The 16,764-nt window shown below is 36.1% G+C and overlaps 3 protein-coding genes across 4 annotated transcripts; 1 reads left to right on the top strand and 2 right to left on the bottom strand.

The window, feature by feature from the left end:
- Positions 1-3,666: 3,666 nt before the first annotated feature.
- On the bottom strand, positions 3,667-7,762 carry LOC111778191 (peroxiredoxin Q, chloroplastic). Its single transcript, XM_023657879.2, has 4 exons — positions 7,394-7,762; positions 7,175-7,312; positions 4,163-4,252; positions 3,667-4,054 (listed from the first exon to the last, which is right to left on the bottom strand). The coding sequence occupies exons 1-4, from the start codon at positions 7,589-7,591 to the stop codon at positions 3,836-3,838; spliced, it is 645 nt and encodes a 214-aa protein (XP_023513647.2). The 5' UTR covers positions 7,592-7,762; the 3' UTR covers positions 3,667-3,835.
- Positions 7,763-9,520: 1,758 nt separating this feature from the next.
- Positions 9,521-11,834, top strand: LOC111779245 (uncharacterized). Of its 2 annotated transcripts, none has more exons than XM_087124539.1 (2): positions 9,521-9,797; positions 9,877-11,834. In XM_087124539.1, exon 2 carries the CDS (start codon positions 10,270-10,272, stop codon positions 11,716-11,718), a length of 1,449 nt encoding a protein of 482 aa, XP_086980665.1. In that variant the 5' UTR covers positions 9,521-9,797; positions 9,877-10,269; the 3' UTR covers positions 11,719-11,834. The 2 variants fall into 2 exon arrangements, with proteins under 2 accessions (XP_086980665.1, XP_023515125.1); XM_023659357.2 differs by having other exon boundaries at positions 9,521-9,801.
- A 1,419-nt stretch (positions 11,835-13,253) lies between these two features.
- Positions 13,254-16,147, bottom strand: LOC111778848 (large ribosomal subunit protein uL3-like). The gene is made up of 6 exons (XM_023658832.2): positions 16,018-16,147; positions 15,259-15,353; positions 14,878-14,988; positions 14,468-14,772; positions 13,786-14,195; positions 13,254-13,698 (listed from the first exon to the last, which is right to left on the bottom strand). The coding sequence occupies exons 2-6, from the start codon at positions 15,341-15,343 to the stop codon at positions 13,440-13,442; spliced, it is 1,170 nt and encodes a 389-aa protein (XP_023514600.1). The 5' UTR covers positions 15,344-15,353; positions 16,018-16,147; the 3' UTR covers positions 13,254-13,439.
- Positions 16,148-16,764: the final 617 nt, after the last annotated feature.

The following is a 16,764-nucleotide window of genomic DNA, read 5'->3' as shown; positions in this document are numbered from 1 at the left end:
TTTATCTGGACGTGCCCTAGTTTTTTTTTTTTTTTTTTTTTTTTTTTTTTTTTTTTTTTTTTTTTTTTTTTTTAAGTTCATGACTTCAGTTGGATGGCGCTCCCGAGACTACTTTGATGTTGAGTCGGGATGAGCTAAGACACAAGTAGAGGCTATCAATAGGTGAAGAGCAACTTGATTCAAGATCGTGGGATCCTATTCTATTAGATAGGAAGCTTCCGGAAGGAGTCTTAGTCGTATCTCAGTCCTAGTGTAACTGATTATCCTCTTGGACCGGAGTTCGTTATCAATTTCTCATCCCTCCAATTCCATTTGCGCCTCCTGTAGGAGTCTAGGCCGTATCTCAATTCCAGTGTAGTTGATTATCCTATCGGACCGAGTTCTTTATCACTTTCTCCTCCCTCCAATTCTATTTGTGTCTCACGTAGGAGTCTCGGTCATATTTCAGTCCCAGTGTAGTTGATCATCTTCATGGACCAAATTCTTTGTCACTTTCTCCTCCCTCCAATTTCATTTGCGCCTGTCGTAGGAGTCCGTGGGTCATATCTCAGTCTCAGTGTAGCTGATCATGCTCTCAGATCAGCTTCTTTATCATTTTCTCCTCCATTCAATTCCTGATAAGATAAGGAAATCAACTACAAGGGGAGTAAAATTCGGATTACCTTGTTGATCGAATATCTCAAGGCAAGAACACTTGTTTGAGATTCGAATTACTTCACAAGCAAGATCGATCATGTCTAGCTTGAATGATTCTTGATGATCAAATATCTCAACGCAAGAACATTTGTTTGAGATTCGAATCACTCCACAAGCAAGATTGATCATGTCGAGCTTGAATGATTCTACATGCAACCTAAACTACATAGAATTGCAAAGAAACTTAGTCATTGGCTAAAAAACGAGCACGCTTCTTTTACTATATTTTCCAAGCCTGCTTACAAATACAACATACGAGGCTTTATATAGCCTCAAAAAATGAAACTATTAAAAACATTACAAGAGTTGTAACATTCATACTTTATGGCCATAATTAGCCATTAGGTAAATGTAACCGAAATTAAATAAAAAGTCTTAAAATACAATAACTCTAAATTACTCTAAATTGTAACCCACTCAAAATTTATAACAATCAAACTTCATTATGTGACATGAATTGAAACATATTTTGATAATTTTGACAACCTTTTCTTCACATCTTCATTAAAGTATATTATATGATTGATGTCTCTTGGTTCATATCAATTCCACTTGCGCCTCTTGTGGGAGTCTAGGTTTAAAGGGAATGAACTCTTTATCCACGTAGCAGAAGCATTATGAATCGTTTTGATTTTTATTAAGAATTAAAACAAAAGCAATAAACTCGAGAGCAAAAACTCTACCTTTGTAGAAACCATAGCTTGCAAGTCCTTGAAGTTTTCCAACCATGCAAAACCTATTTAAAATTCCACGAGATTGCTATGACTCGAACATAAGGTCAAGACTTGTGGGAGCCTCTTCAAAGAAAATCCCTGAAGAAAATAGGAGAGATTGGTATCTATTTAGCTCAACTCAAGGGTCCTATTCATGAAATCTGGGATAATATTTATCAAATAATATATTTGCATATTTAATATATTAAGATATTATAAGATATCTTAATATATATTTAACTAATTTGAATCTCATTCAAATTTCAAATATATTTTTATGGAATGTATTTACATTATTTTAATATTTAATTTTACAAAATACAATAAATATATTTTTTATTTAATATATCTAATAATTTAAACTCTTTAGATCAATATATTTTTCTCTATATCTAATATATTAAATATTAATTTGACATTCCAAATTAAATTTATTTTCTCCTCTGTATTTAAATATCAATTTGAACCCTTCAAATTTTCTTTCAAATAAATTGAATCTTTTAATTAACTCTTTAATTAATCAAGTTATGTCCATTGATATAATCATTACAAGTAAGTCGATCTCACGAGTTGTTCATAATTACAGCTGGGTCAAAAGTCCGTTTTATCCCTGTAATTACATCTTTTGCCCACTGATTCTCAACAATTTATTTATGATCCAACCATAAACCAAGTCCCTCTCAGGCCAATGAGAGAGTGGGTTCCTATTGTTCAAGTCCCGAAATCAGTACTTAAGAGAACAACTCATCTACTTTTCTTATATGAAAAGAGTGAATTTCATCTCATGATATTATGTTCCCAACTCCCTATTTGGTCAAAGTCCCAAAATGGTAGGTATATTGAATCCGCCAAAAGAATCATTCTCACCCATGTAAATTAAAGGACAAGCCCTCACAGGCACGAGTTCATAACTTACTCAGGATTAAGATCGAGTCGTATATGATCTTCATATGAAATATTAATCTTCTCAATTAACGGATTTATAAAGAGAGATTAAATATTTCTTTGTCCAGTCTTATACAAACTCATTGTATAAGATACTCTCACTTACATGTCTCCACATGAACGATTTGAATCAAATCATTTGTAACGATTACAAAGTGGGCTGTATCAATAGTGTTACCAGGATAAGGCACCCAACTTTATCCATATACTATAGACTCTTTAGGTTATTACTTGAACACGATCATTTTGTATGTCAACCACGTTCAAGATTACATTAATAACCTTGAATTTTCATATAATGAATAACAATTAAATTACAAATAAAATAATAAAAATTATGGCATAAATCCCAACCATCTTCTTTTTGTACTTTGCAAGCATGTTCTATGTGTTATAGGTGTCTGATCTATTGAGATTATTACTGAGTGAGTTTCTTTGTGTTGTAAGTAGCCCGTGACTCTACAAGTTTTATGTTGAAAAAACTTGTTTGGTATTACTAAGGTATTGCTAAAAAAAAACGGGTGATCTCCAAGTCGTCGAAGAAATCAAGAAACTAAACACGAACAACTATAATTCGTGAGCAATATGCACGGTATCCTATCTAATAGGACAAGGCCTTCGATAGGTCATTGGAAAAACGAAATTACACCTCCAGATGAGGATGTTAATAACACCTTAAGCAAATGTAGAATCAAAGCAGACAAAAATGTTTGCCTTGAAAACCACGGTCAACGAAGATATGTTGGAGCACATTCGGGATAACAAGATACTGAAAGAAATAAAGGAATTCCAAGCTATCTAGGTAACAAGTATCCAAGTAAGCTCGGTAAAATTCATTTGTATTTTTAAAAAATTTTAAAATCTCGATTTTATATTTTAAATTTTAAATTTCATAATGTAATAATTTTGATGGGTTAGTTTTTTATTTAATTATTATTCTACCGAATGTCGTGTAATCTCTTCTCGATTAATCTTAATAAATAGTGCAAGTGTTTCCCACAACGAGTTATGTTCAATGCTATATTCATTTTCACCTTCTCGATTAATCTTAATAAATAGTGTAGTGCACCATGAGATTTTATATAGCGATTTAATCATAAACTCAAAAAATTATTTGTAACGATTTCATTCTGAACCCGTAAAAACTTTATAGTAATTTTAACTCGAACCCATTTCAAAAAGAATGGTATAAGTCGGGTCGTGAACTTGTGAAAGGATTGGTCGAACGTTTTGCTCTTGAACCTGTAAAAAGAACGGTCGATCAATTCTCACATGCAAAAGTTCATACAATCCTACAATTTGATCTAAAGCATATTAAAGTAGAATGCATTATGATCCAAATATACATAATTTCACTTTCGAGTAGTAAACCAAAAACAAGAACGATCATCATTCTTCGCTCATATTAGCGATTCAGAATCAAATAATTGCCTCTCGAACGATACGAACAAACAAACATCCTAGCTATAAACAAGGGAGATTTAAAGGGTCTGAAGTAATTTGAGCGTCTCGTCGATATGCTTCTCGGGTTGGAACTGGTTATTATAAATGAGCTGCACGATGCCGTTCTTGTCGAGAACATAAGTCTGTCTACCAGGTAATGCACCAAAGAGATCAGAAGGAACTCCCCATTCTTTTCTCACTTTGTTACCTTCATCACTTAGCAATGTGAATGGAAGTCTATATTTCTTTGCAAAAGCCTATAATTCCAATAAATGTTTCAAATAAATCATAGCCGTTGGATCAAATAAATGTTTCAAATAAATCATAGCCGTTGGATCAAATACAAATTTTGGATGATGAATTACCTTGTGTGATGATGAATCATCGCCACTAATGCCTACAACCTGAGCTCCTGCTTTCTTGAACTTCTCGTAAGAATCTCTGAAAGCACACGCCTGCACGAATGTTAATTTCCCGTCCTATTTGCTCGATTCAAACTCGAGATTTAGTTAACTTCACACGTGCTTTCAAAGTTCAAAAGTACTTGACACGTGCTTTCAGAGCTCAAAAGTAAAAAAAAACATTGCCGAGACAAGCCTTTAGACGAGTTTGAAACGACTTTTAAGTACTTTTTAAGAACTTAGAACGGTCTAAATATATCCTTAATGTTTTTTTTACCAAAACAATCGTTAAAAATGTCAATTTCCCGTCCTAGATCCAAACTCAGTTTCAGTGATTTCTAACTTGACACGTGCTTTCAAAGCTCAAAAGTAAAAAACGTTGCCAAGACAAGCCTTCAGACTGGTTTGAATCGACTTTTAAGTACTTTTTAAGCACTTCGAAGTCGATCTAAACATGTCCTTCATGTTTTTTTTTTTACTGACCTTATCCTTAAAAAGTCAATCCAAACGTGTCTTAAATGTTTTTAGTCCAAAAAATTGGTAAGAGTACTTTCAAAAGACATCAAACTAATTTGTCGTTTAACATTCTTTTGCTAAACTCGATTTTTTGGCAATAGTTGGATGCTCGAAGATTGAGCTTATCGACCCAAACAACCAAATTACCACTCACGTGCTATACACCATTAACGAGCCTTGGCAACACTGGACCATTCAACTTTTTACCAAATTCATTAACTAAGACTAAGCTTATGACCCAAACAACCAAATCACCACTCACGTGCCATACACTAGCAACAAGAGCGTGGGCAACACCAGACCATTCAACTTTTTACTAAATTCATGCTTCAGACTAAGCTTATGACCCAAACAACCAAATCACTACTCACGTGCTATACACTAGCAATGAGCCTAAGCAACAATGAACCATTCAACTTTTTACTATATTCATGCTCCAAGACTAAGCTTCTCGACCCAAACAACCAAATCACTACTCACGTGCTATATACTAGCATCGAGCCTCAACAAACTGGACCATTCAACTTTTTACTATATTCATGCTCCAAGACTAAGCTTATGACCCACAACAACCAAATCGCGTCGTAGACTAGCAACAACCACATTGGACCATTCAACGCTTTACTTATTCATGCTCCAAGACTAAGATTATCAACCCAAACAACCAAAAGACCACTCACATGTTATACACTAGCAACGAGCCTCGGCAACACTGGACCATTCAACTTTTTACTATATTCATGCTCCAAGACTAAGCTTATGACCCAAACAACCAAATCACCACTCACGTGCTATACACTAGCAACGAGCCTCAGCAACACTAGACCATTCAACTTTTTACTATATTCATGCTCCAAGACTAAGCTTATGACCCAAACAAACAAATCATTACTCACGTGCTATACAGTAGCAACGAGCCTCAGCAACACTGGACCATTCAACTTTTTACTATATTCATGCTCCAAGACTAAGCTTCTCGACCCAAACAACCAAATTACTACTCACGTGCTATACATTAGCATCGAGCCTCAACAACATTAGACCATTCAACTTTTTACTAAATTCATGTTCCAAGACTAAGCTTATGACCCAAACAACCAAATCACCACTCACGTGCTATACACTAGCAACAAGCCTCAGCAACACTGGACCATTCAACTTTTTACTAAATTCATGCTCCAAGACTAAACTTATGACCCAAACGACCAAATCACCACTCATGCGCCGTAGACTAGCAACAACCACATTGGACCATTCAACTTTTTACTATATTCATGCTCAAAGACCCAAACGACCAAATCACCACTCATGCGCCGTAGACTAGCAACAACCACATTGGACCATTCAACCTTTTACTATATTCATGCTCAAAGACTAAGCTTATCGACCCAAATAACCAAATCACCACTCACGTGCTATACACTAGCAACGAGCCTCAGCAACACTAGACCATTCAACTTTTTCCTAAATTCATGCTCCAAGACTAAGCTTATGACCCAAACAACCAATTCACCACTGGTACGCTGTAGACTAGCAACAACCACATTGGACCATTCAACTTTTTACTAAATCCATGCTCGAAGACTAAGCTTATGACCCAAAACAACCAAAACAACCAAAACAACCAAATCATCCCTCGTGCGTCTTAGACTAGCAACAACCACATTGGACCATTCAACTTTTTACTAAATTCATTCTCCAAGACTAAGCTTATCGACCCAAACAACCAAATTACCACTCACGTGCCATACACTAGCAACACGAGTCTGGGCAACACCGGACCATTCAAGGGGCACTTGGCAACTCACTCGTGGGGCATGATACCCAAAAATGACTCAAGTACTTGCTGCACTTCCTGAGAAAGAAGTCGTCTTGGTATTGGATTCGCTCTTCTGTTAGCATGAACATGAATTAGATTCTATTTGTCTTCTTTTTCTTAAGAGAACCCCCCACCCGTTCCCTGCGGCCCAAACCCGGTGCCACATTAGGTTAGGGAGTTTCTCCCGGTCTCGGTTTGAGTTTAGAAAAATGAACCAAGCTGTGGGGTGGAGACAGGTTATGTAGACTGAACAAGCCCGTCAATCAAGGCACCTTTAGACATAACATCCCACTTTTTGATCTTCGATTATGTCTTATTATCTTGTTTTTCGGAGACTCCCCACTTTTTGGTATATACAATTCAGTCTATATTATCTAATCTTTCTTCTATTATACAACTTCTGGTAGTTTCAATATAACCTTTTACTAAATTCATGCTCCAAAACTAAGCTTATGACCTAAACAACCAAATCCCTGCTCATGCATAGTAGACTAGCAACAACCATGTTGGACCATTCATGCTCCAAGACTAAGCTTATCGACCCAAACAACCAAATCACCGCTCATGCATAGACTAGCAAGAACGACTCCCAAGACATAGCAGCATCAAACTAATCACATTTTAAAGCATAGAAATAGTACCTGTTTGGTGCAACCAGGAGTTTCATCAGCAGGATAGAAATACACCACCACAGGCTTCCCTTTAAATTTAGACAAGCTCACATTCCGTCCATCCTGATCTTTCAAATTGAAAGCAGGTGGGGCTTGGCCTTTACTCACCTACCCATCAAAAAACAAACCCAAAATGTAAGAACAAACACTTCAAAAATATAAAAACCCCATTAAAAGATAATGGGTTACCTTAGAAGAGACAGTAAATTTGAAGGAAGAAGAAGAAGGAACAGAGGAAGGGGAAATGTGATGAGAAATCTGGGCTCCAAGAAACTGGGAAGGAGAGGATCTTGAAGGGAATGGGAGTTTGATAGCAGAAGGGGTTTTAGGAGATAGAGATGGGAGAAGAGAAGGGAGAGAGGGGGTTGGGTGAGCGAGGGAAGCCATTTTTGGAGGGTGAAAGCTTGAGGGTTTTGGAGATGGGCGTTTGCTTTGGGTCTTATCTTGGGCGATGGATGAATCAAGAAGCTATGAGCCCCTCGTCGTGTCTGCGCGTCTACCATATCTGAAAGAAATGATGGGTGGAGAAGGAGATAGTGGCGCCTAGATCACTCTCTTCGCCTTCAACCATGGTTGACCCCACCCTACCCTCTCGTTTAGACTAAAAATGTCTATTTTATCTCCCGTTCATTGATCGGCTTCGAATTAGAACGCTCTCGTTATAATTAGAGATGTCTATTTTACCTCTGGGGCCACTGATCGACTTCAAATTTAGAACCCTTTCGTTTAGATTAGAGATATCTATTTTACCTCACAGCCACTGATCAACTTTATACAAGAGAGGTCTATTTTATCTCTCGGACCACTCATCAGCTTCAAATTTAGAGCCCTCTCGTTTAAACTAGAAAAGTTTATTTTACCTCCAGGCCATTGATTGGCTTCAAATTTAGAACCTTCTCGTTTAGACTAGAGATGTCTATTTTACCTCCCGGGCCACTAATCGACGTCAAATTTTTAACACTCTTGTTTAGATTAGAGATGTCTATTTTATCTCTCGAGCCACTGATCGGCTTCAAATTTAGAACCCTCTCGTTAGATTAGAGATGTCTATTTTACCTCTCGGGCCACTGATCGGCTTCAAATTTAGAACCCTTTCGTTTAGATTAGAGATATCTATTTTACCTCCCAGCCACTGATCAACTTTATACCAGAGATGTCTATTTTATCTCTCCGAACACGATCAGCTTCAAATTTAGAGTCCTCTCATTTAAACTACAAATGTTTATTTTACCTCCTGGGCATTGATTGGCTTCAAATTTAGAACCTTCTCGTTCAGACTAGAGGTGTCTATTTTACCTTCCAGGCCACTGATCGACTTCAAATTTAGAACCCTCTCGTTTAGACTAGAGTTGTCTATTTTACCTTCCGAGCCACTGATCAACTTCAAATTTATAACCCTCTTGTTTAGATTAGACATGTCTATTTTATCTCTCGGGCCACTAATCAGCTTCAAATTTAAAACCCTTGTTTAAACTAGAGATGTTTGTTTTACCTCCGTACCATGATCAACTTCAAATTTAGAATCCTCTCGTTTAAACTAGAGATGCCTATGTTACCTCCCGATCATTACTCACCTTCAAATTTAGAGGGGATTCTCCTTTTTAGATGATAAATGAGGAAGTGAGTGAAACATTTTTATTTCCATTATATCAAACTAAATTATATTTCTCATGCTCTCCTAATTACCCGATTTGCTTTATTTATATATTTATTTTGATACTCTATTTGTTATATTTAAATTAAAAATTATGTTATAAATTTTTTTAATAATAAAGATTAAGTTGTAATATTAAAATTTAAACCTTTAGAAATTAAGTTACAGAAATATTATATATATTTATAAGTTTTTTTATACCTTTAATAAAAATTACATTGAAAAATGAATATTTTAAAATAATTATATATTTATAATTTTTTTATACACTTTTAATAAAAATTACATCGAAAAAGGATATTTTAAAATAATTATATATATATTTATAATTTTTTTAATACACTTTTAATAAAAATTACATTGAAAAATGAATATTTTAAAATAATTATATATATATTTATAATTTTTTTATACACTTTTAATAAAAATTACATCGAAAAATAAATATTTTAAAATATACATATATCTATATATTTGCTCGCTACCGTATCTTTTTATTTATTATTATTTTTCTATCTTTGTAATTATTTAATTTATATCGAGTGGTTTTAGTAAATATTCTCAACCACTGGCCACCTTTCGTTACTTAACTTAATTATTATAATTAAATTTATTTCAGAAAAAAAAAAAAATTATTTAAAAAATGCACAAAACTTAATTAACACAAAATAAAAAAAGTTATTCAACTTCCTTATCTTCCTCCTACAAGCCCTCACAGTCGCCGCCGCCGCCGCGGCTTCCCTGACGCCGTATATCATCTGCCCTGACTTCTGATCTCTCTCTCTGCTCATTCTGAGTTTTGTTTTTGATCTTCTCAAAATCGAAATCCCTAACACCGCAAACACAAAACCAAAAATCACTGACGAGGAAGGGCTCGCCGATTATGCATCAATTTCCCATCCACACGAGTTTGACGTATGGAAGAATCTACCGAAGCGAGTAGGTGAGCCGCGTAATTCTCATTTCTCTTTGTGAAGTTAGAGATCGAGTCCTTCATTTCCATTTCCTTGTGCAATAGGTTGAAGACTTGAAGCAAGTCCGTTCCGCGCGGCGAAATTCTCACTTGTGCCTATGTTCATCGCAGTTGTAAGCACTTTTCCAGCACCTTAATTGTGAGAATCTGCTAAGAGACTTAGCATCAGTCTTAATCTTATGAAATTTTGATCCTTAGAATCCCTGGATGGTTGTGATTTTTGAGTTTTTGTTTTTCTTCAATTAGCTGGTGGAAACCTCAGCCTAGACTTCCTTTAATTCCTATTGTTCTTCTAAACAGTGCCAATGAATTTTGTCTTTCCAACGGAGTAGTTGAATTTGCTGGTTGCAGGAAAATATAGAATTGAGCCTCTTGTAGTTAAATTCTTCTAAAACATTTACATAATTCATCTGGCCTTTGTGAACTGTTGCTGAAATTATGCGGCAACACCTTCTTCGTCCGTGTAACTATAAGACTATAGAAACTGTTGCTGTTCATCTTGCCCCCAAAACTCCATTGCTTCACAACTCAATCTCCTCATCATCCTCTCTTTATCAACCAGACTTAAATGTTCATAACGAATTGAAAACTCTGAATGCCACCAACATAAACCATAAACGCCTTGAAGAGCAACCAGATTTCTCAATTGGGTCTCCATGTAGGGTCCAGAAACTCATTGCTTCCCAATCTGATCCTCTTCTTGCCAAGGAAATTTTCGATTATGCTTGTCGTCAACCCCATTTTCGCCCATCGTCTTCCTCTTTTCTCGTTCTTATCCTCAAGCTAGGGCGTTCCAAGTACTTCTCTCTTATTGATGATCTACTTCTTAGCTTCAAGTCTAGAGGCTACCCTTTTTCTCCAACTGTCTTCTCCTACATAATCAAAATCTATGGTGAAGCTGATTTACCAGATAAAGCTCTCAAAACTTTTTATACTATGATCGAGTTTGGCTGTACGCCATCGTCCAAACAGTTGAACCGCATACTAGAAATTTTGGTTTCTCACCGTAACTTCATTCGGCCAGCTTTTGATCTTTTCAAGAATGCCCGTCATCATGGTGTGTTGCCCAACACCAAGTCTTACAACATCCTCATGCGTGCATTCTGTTGGAATGGAGATCTTAGCATTGCCTACACTCTGTTCAACAAAATGTTCAAACGGGATGTCGTTCCAGATGTCGAGTCGTATCGGATATTAATGCAGGGTCTATGCAGGAAGAATCAAGTGATTGGTGCTGTCGACTTGCTAGAAGATATGTTAAACAAAGGCTACGTTCCAGACACATTGAGCTATGCCACTTTGTTAAATAGTTTATGTAGGAAGAAAAAGCTGAGAGAAGCTTATAAACTTCTCTGTAGAATGAAGGTTAAGGGTTGCAATCCTGATGTTGCTCATTACAATACAGTTATAACAGGATTTTGCAGAGAAGGGCGCGCTCTCGACGCTTGTAAGATTTTGGAGGATATGCAGTCGAACCGTTGTTTGCCTAACTTAGTGTCTTACCAGAGCTTGACTAATGGATTATGTGATCAAGGAATGTTTGAATTGGCAAAGGATTATGTTGAGGAGATGACATTAAAGGGTTTTTGCCCACATTTCTCTGTCATTCATACTTTAGTTAAGGGTTTCATTAACGTTGGCAGAATCGACGATTCGTGTAGCGTTCTTGAAGACATGCTGAAGGATGGGAAAGCTCCTCATTCTGAAACTTGGGAGATTGTTATATCTGGAATTTGTGAAGTTGAGGACACTGTAAAGTTATGTGAAATTTTAGAGAAGATTTTGAAGAAAGATGTAAGAAGAGACACTAGAATAGTGGAAGCAGGCTCTGGGTTGGGTGAGTATTTGATTAGGAAGTTACAAGCCTCCAAATCCCGAAGGGCTTGAGTTTCTGGATATCTCCTCTCTTGAGAAGAACTTAAATCTTTCCATTTCCACTTGTAAGCTTCTTGTGCACATAAATTGTTTATCAGATTATTTGTGTTTTTTTTTATTTTTTATAATGAAATATATTTAGTTTAAAATGCTAAAGGTCGTCGAACTTGGATGTTTATTTTGAAGTTCGAACTTAGTTTCTATTTGTTCGGAACTTAGTTTCTATTTGTTTGTAAATTTTCTTAGCCAATACTTTTGGTCTTTAATGGTTAGTGTTTCACGCGTTAGTTAGGCTCTTGATCCGCATAGACCAAGGGTGAACACTCATGGATTATTGCATTGACTACTAGGATATCCCATTCTTGGGCCCTTAATATGCATAGACCATGGGTGAACACTCATTGTTTATGGCATGGACTACCAGGGTATCCCATTCTTGGGCCCCAATTTGCATAGACCAAAGGCGGACACTCATCGTTTATGGCATGGACTACGAAGGTATCTAATTCTGTTCTTGGGCCCCTGTCTGCGTAAACCAAGGGCAAACACTCATTGCTTACAACATGGACTACCAGAGTATCTAATCCCATTCTTACTCTAATCCCATTCTTGGACCCCTAATCCACATAAACCAAAGACGAACACTCATTGTTTATGGCATGTGGCATGAACTCCCTATGCTTCCGCACCCTCTACTCGTCTTTTTATATTTAGTCTTTCAAAGATTTTGAAAGGGACTGTTTGGTATTAGTTTGAGCTTGAAAATTTTAAAAATTAAAAAAAAAAAAAATCTCTTTATTAAACTAAGAACCCAACCTGAATGATAGGAGTTGAGTTGGATCAGTATATCAATTGGGATGGGTTATTTTTTAGCCATGCCTTAGACTTAGACTTAGTCGTGCGAATTATAGGAGTTGAATTGGATCAATATATCATTGGGATGAATTATTTTTTAGTCATGCCCTAGACTTAGTTGTGCCAATAAATTGGTAAATCCTCAAATGTCGAACAAAGAAGTCGAATTTTGTTTGAGGAGGTGTTGGATGATGGAAGTCCCATATCGGCTAATTTAGGGAATGATCATAAATTTATAAACAAAGAATACTATCTCTCGGAATGATCATAAATTTATAAACAAAGAATACTATCTTCATTGGTATAAGGCCTATCAAACAAAAATTCAGTTGAGTTTTCATTTGAATAATTATAATAAATTAATTTATGTTGGTACACTTTTAATATGAATCAAATAATTGTAGGCAAATAAACTTTTTTTTAATTTATTTTTGAAAACTTTAAACATGAATCAAATAATTATATATAATGTAGATAAATAATTTTTTAAAAACATTAAAAAAAATATATCTATATATATATATATATATAAATTATCCGACAACCAATCCTTTCCATGTAAACCCGTATATTAAATTACTAGGTCATAATTCTAACAAACTACACCTCTAATTATTATGAATCATTTAAAGATAGATTAAACCTTCAAAAACTAATGTCAAATTAAAACAAGATTGAAATGTCAGAGTATATGGTAGAAGGTGAAATCAAATCCGATTAATTGCAAGCTATAAGTTCAAAATTTAAGTTTTCAGTAACAAATCAAAACACCTCAACTACTCAGAATCCTGAAATAACATAAATAAATAACAAAAATTCATGGGTGACAGTAACAGAGGCAGCAGGCAGCAGGCAGGCAGGCAGGCAGAGATATAAGCTTAAGCCTTGACGCGACCATAGAACTTCTGTTTCTCATGTGTTGTCTGGAAGCGACCATGGCCGAACTTGGAGGACGTATCGATGAACTTGAGCTTGATCTCCTCGAGAGCCACACGGGAAGTTTGTTTGAGAAGCGACTGGCGAAGGGTGATGACCCTCTTCTTGGGTCCAACACATCCTCCCTTGATCATCAAGTAGTCACTCTTCACAATACCATAGTGAGGGAAACCACCCATTGGAGTAATCTCCTTCTCAGTCCTGTTGTTTCAAACACAAGGCAAGAACCAAATATTAGAGACTACAAGGGAATTCCTTATGAACAAACTCGAGTAGTAGCTAGCTAACCTGTCGAACTCAGTGATGGCGGTATGGGCTTCCTGTCCCGTCTTTCCAACTCTGTAGATCTTCTTGTTCATTTCAGTTCGGTGGTGGTATCCGTTCTGACCAGCCCTGGCAACTGTAAATGACACTCTAGCAGGATGCCAAGCACCAATACAAGCCACCTTCCTAAGACCCCTGTGAGTCTTACGTGGGAGACGTGTAACGCCCCAACGAGTGACAACACCTTCGTAACCTTTACCCTTGGTCACACCAATAAGATCAATCATCTCATCTTTCTGGAAAACAGCCTCTACTGGAACTTGCTTCTCAAAGAACCCATAGGCATAGTCCACCTTCTGAGCAATTGTACCACCATTAACTTGGATCTCCATCAGGTGTGCCTTCTTTTGCTTCAATCCCTTCATCTTGGTAATCTACAAAACAATGAATTATATAAATAACATTCCTCTCACCTAATAGTCAACAACCCCATAAGTCAACTATATAAAACAACCTAACCAAATAGCCTAAGTGAGATATCTTCATATTATAATATAAAGAATAACTAAGGAAAGGCATGCAGTACAGTTCAATTTCATGAATAAAATGAAAAAAAAAAAAGAAGTTACCCAATCTGTTCAATTTCTTATCTGCAATGTACTTCTAATACAAGGTATCAGTTCAATTTTGACTTCCATTATGTTACCTGAGTATGGGCCAACACACGAATCACAGTTGAATATTTCTTCAGCTTCTCAAGCTTCTCCTGGATCGTCTTCTTTCCCTCATCAGATTCATACTGTTTTGAGTATTTAGTGAAAGCCTTCTTCTTAGACTTGCACCAGTTCTTGTAGAACCTCCTCCTTAATTCTTCACTCAAATGCTGAGCCCAAACAGTGCCCAAAGTGCGAAGACCGCGTGGGGTTTTCACGTATCCAACAACACCAACAATCACCATTGGTGGGGTCTCAATGATTGTCACAGGCTCACATGTTTCCTTCTTGTGAAGTTCTACAAAATTGAAATACAAAACAAACCCAAGTATTAGATGCAAGTTAATGAAACTCACGCAACACGAACCGAAGAATATACAAGTTCATTCAAAGCTATACGTACTTGATCCTGGCTTCTCAACCTCCCTAACAATGTGTGTCATTCCAGCCTTGTAACCCAAAAAGGCAGTCAACCTGCATGGTTTGTTTGCGTCATCCTTCGGGAAAGCCTTCACTGTGGGATAGAAAAAAGAGGTTAAAAATAACTTAGCTCTAGATCACCAAAGAATAATAAAATACACAGGTTGTGCATGTCTCAAGAAGGAGAATACTAATAACGATAAGGAAAAACCATGTAATTAATAATGGGACGATTACAAATTAAAAAAAAAACAAATATTTTGTGCATTAACAAATAATGATGTTTCTTAAGTTGAATTGTTCAAGAAAACATTTATGTGCTCAGATACAATAATCTAACTTAGTCAAAACGCAAAAATAATACCTTTTCCTCTGTGACGAGCTGCTCTTTTCCTTGGAAGAAATCCAAGGGAACCGTGCCTCGGGTGCTCAAATTTCCTGTGAGACATCTTCTACTTCCTTCACATCATCATAAACAAACATTTAATCAGTATTAAGAACATATTTCGTCAATACTCAACAATAAGTCGATAGACAAATCAGAAAACATAATTACAATTAAAAAAATTGGAAGTCGAACGTTTTCGTAAACTGTAAACTGACTCCTACAAACAAACGAATCAATATTAGAAAACACTTTTGAGCAGACGAATATTTTTGGTAAAGACCAATGATTTAAAATCCAGACGGTTACTACGGTACCACTCAACACATCGGGGAGCGAGATCATTCTCATAACAATTTCAAAACAGCCAAAATCGACGAATAACCATTGGCACCATATATATATGAACAACAAATAAAGAAAAAACATTTATATCGTGAAATAAGAGAACTATAGATTGTTGAGCAAAAGAACACAGAAGAATCTCCAATGTTACTACATTTTCTACACCTTAACATAAACCAGACGCGAAAATGACTAGAACAAAAGAAACACCATTTTTCACAGAATTAAACAATCAAATTCACTTCTCTAAAATCTAAGATAGAAAAGAATCACAAGAAACCTTAAAACAAAGTCCACAGAAGCTTTTCTAAAACATTCAAACCACAGATTGTAGGATTAGGGTTAAGACAATAGGGGAAAATCGAATGCGAAGGAGAAAGAAAGAACCCGTACTTCTCCCCTGCGGCTACAGCAACTGCGAGGCGGATGAAAAACCCTAGAAGTCGTAATATATAGGTAACACAATATTGTAAGAAACCCTAAACTATCTATAATTATACATTGACCCCGATTTCAAAAGTTTATAATGGGCCGAAGTGACGGCCCAATTTAGAAATAAAATATAATATAAAAGTTTAGAAGGGAACGCTAATGGGCCGATGAAAAACTCTAAAAAGTTTGGGCCCATTAGCTGAAATAAAATATAATGGGCCGAAATGACGGCCCATTTTAGAAAGCCCATCGGAAACTAATTTTAGGGCAAAGCGAATATAAAAGGAACCTTTCTGAATAGAATTTAGCGTTTTCTCCGTAGAATTGATCTGTTCTAGGATTGGGTTTAGGGTTAGGGTTTTGAAGGAGGGAATGATGAGAATTCTCCAGTGCTAGAGCAAAGCGGCGAACTAGGTTTGGTTGCGATGTGCCTGCACCTATTCCACACGAGATTTCTGACTCTCTTCTCTTAATCTTCTGTTTTCTTGCGTTTGTTTTGTTGAGGAATTTTTGAAATGATTCGAGTGATTCGTGAAAATGATTCTCTTCTCTTATTTTTATGACTTCTTTGTGTTATTTGACAGAAATTTATTACTTAGAATCGAGTCGAGAAATTACTCTTCTCTTATTTTTCTGACCTTTTGTTTTAGTCGATGCGTGAAAATGATTCTCTTCTCTTATTTTTATGACTTCTTTGTGTTCTTTGAC

The sequence above is a fragment of the Cucurbita pepo genome, chromosome 6, assembly GCF_057944985.1.
Source record: "Cucurbita pepo subsp. pepo isolate OVF chromosome 6, ASM5794498v1, whole genome shotgun sequence".
Taxonomy (NCBI): Eukaryota; Viridiplantae; Streptophyta; class Magnoliopsida; order Cucurbitales; family Cucurbitaceae; genus Cucurbita; species Cucurbita pepo.
The sequence above is the reverse complement of the archived record's forward strand: the minus strand, read 5'-3'. Positions and strand labels throughout refer to the sequence as shown.

Coding starts and splice junctions, on each gene's coding strand:
- LOC111778191 (XM_023657879.2), bottom strand. CDS start 7,591: ATGGCTTCCCTCGCTCACCCAACCCCCTCTCTCCCTTCTCTTCTCCCA. Junction 7,313..7,393: donor AATTTACTGTCTCTTCTAAG/GTAACCCATTAT, acceptor TTTGATGGGTAG/GTGAGTAAAGGCCAAGCCCC. Junction 4,055..4,162: donor ATGATTCATCATCACACAAG/GTAATTCATCAT, acceptor TTGGAATTATAG/GCTTTTGCAAAGAAATATAG.
- LOC111779245 (XM_087124539.1), top strand. CDS start 10,270: ATGCGGCAACACCTTCTTCGTCCGTGTAACTATAAGACTATAGAAACT.
- LOC111778848 (XM_023658832.2), bottom strand. CDS start 15,343: ATGTCTCACAGGAAATTTGAGCACCCGAGGCACGGTTCCCTTGGATTT. Junction 14,989..15,258: donor AGCTCGTCACAGAGGAAAAG/GTATTATTTTTG, acceptor TCTATCCCACAG/TGAAGGCTTTCCCGAAGGAT. Junction 14,773..14,877: donor GGTTGAGAAGCCAGGATCAA/GTACGTATAGCT, acceptor TCAATTTTGTAG/AACTTCACAAGAAGGAAACA.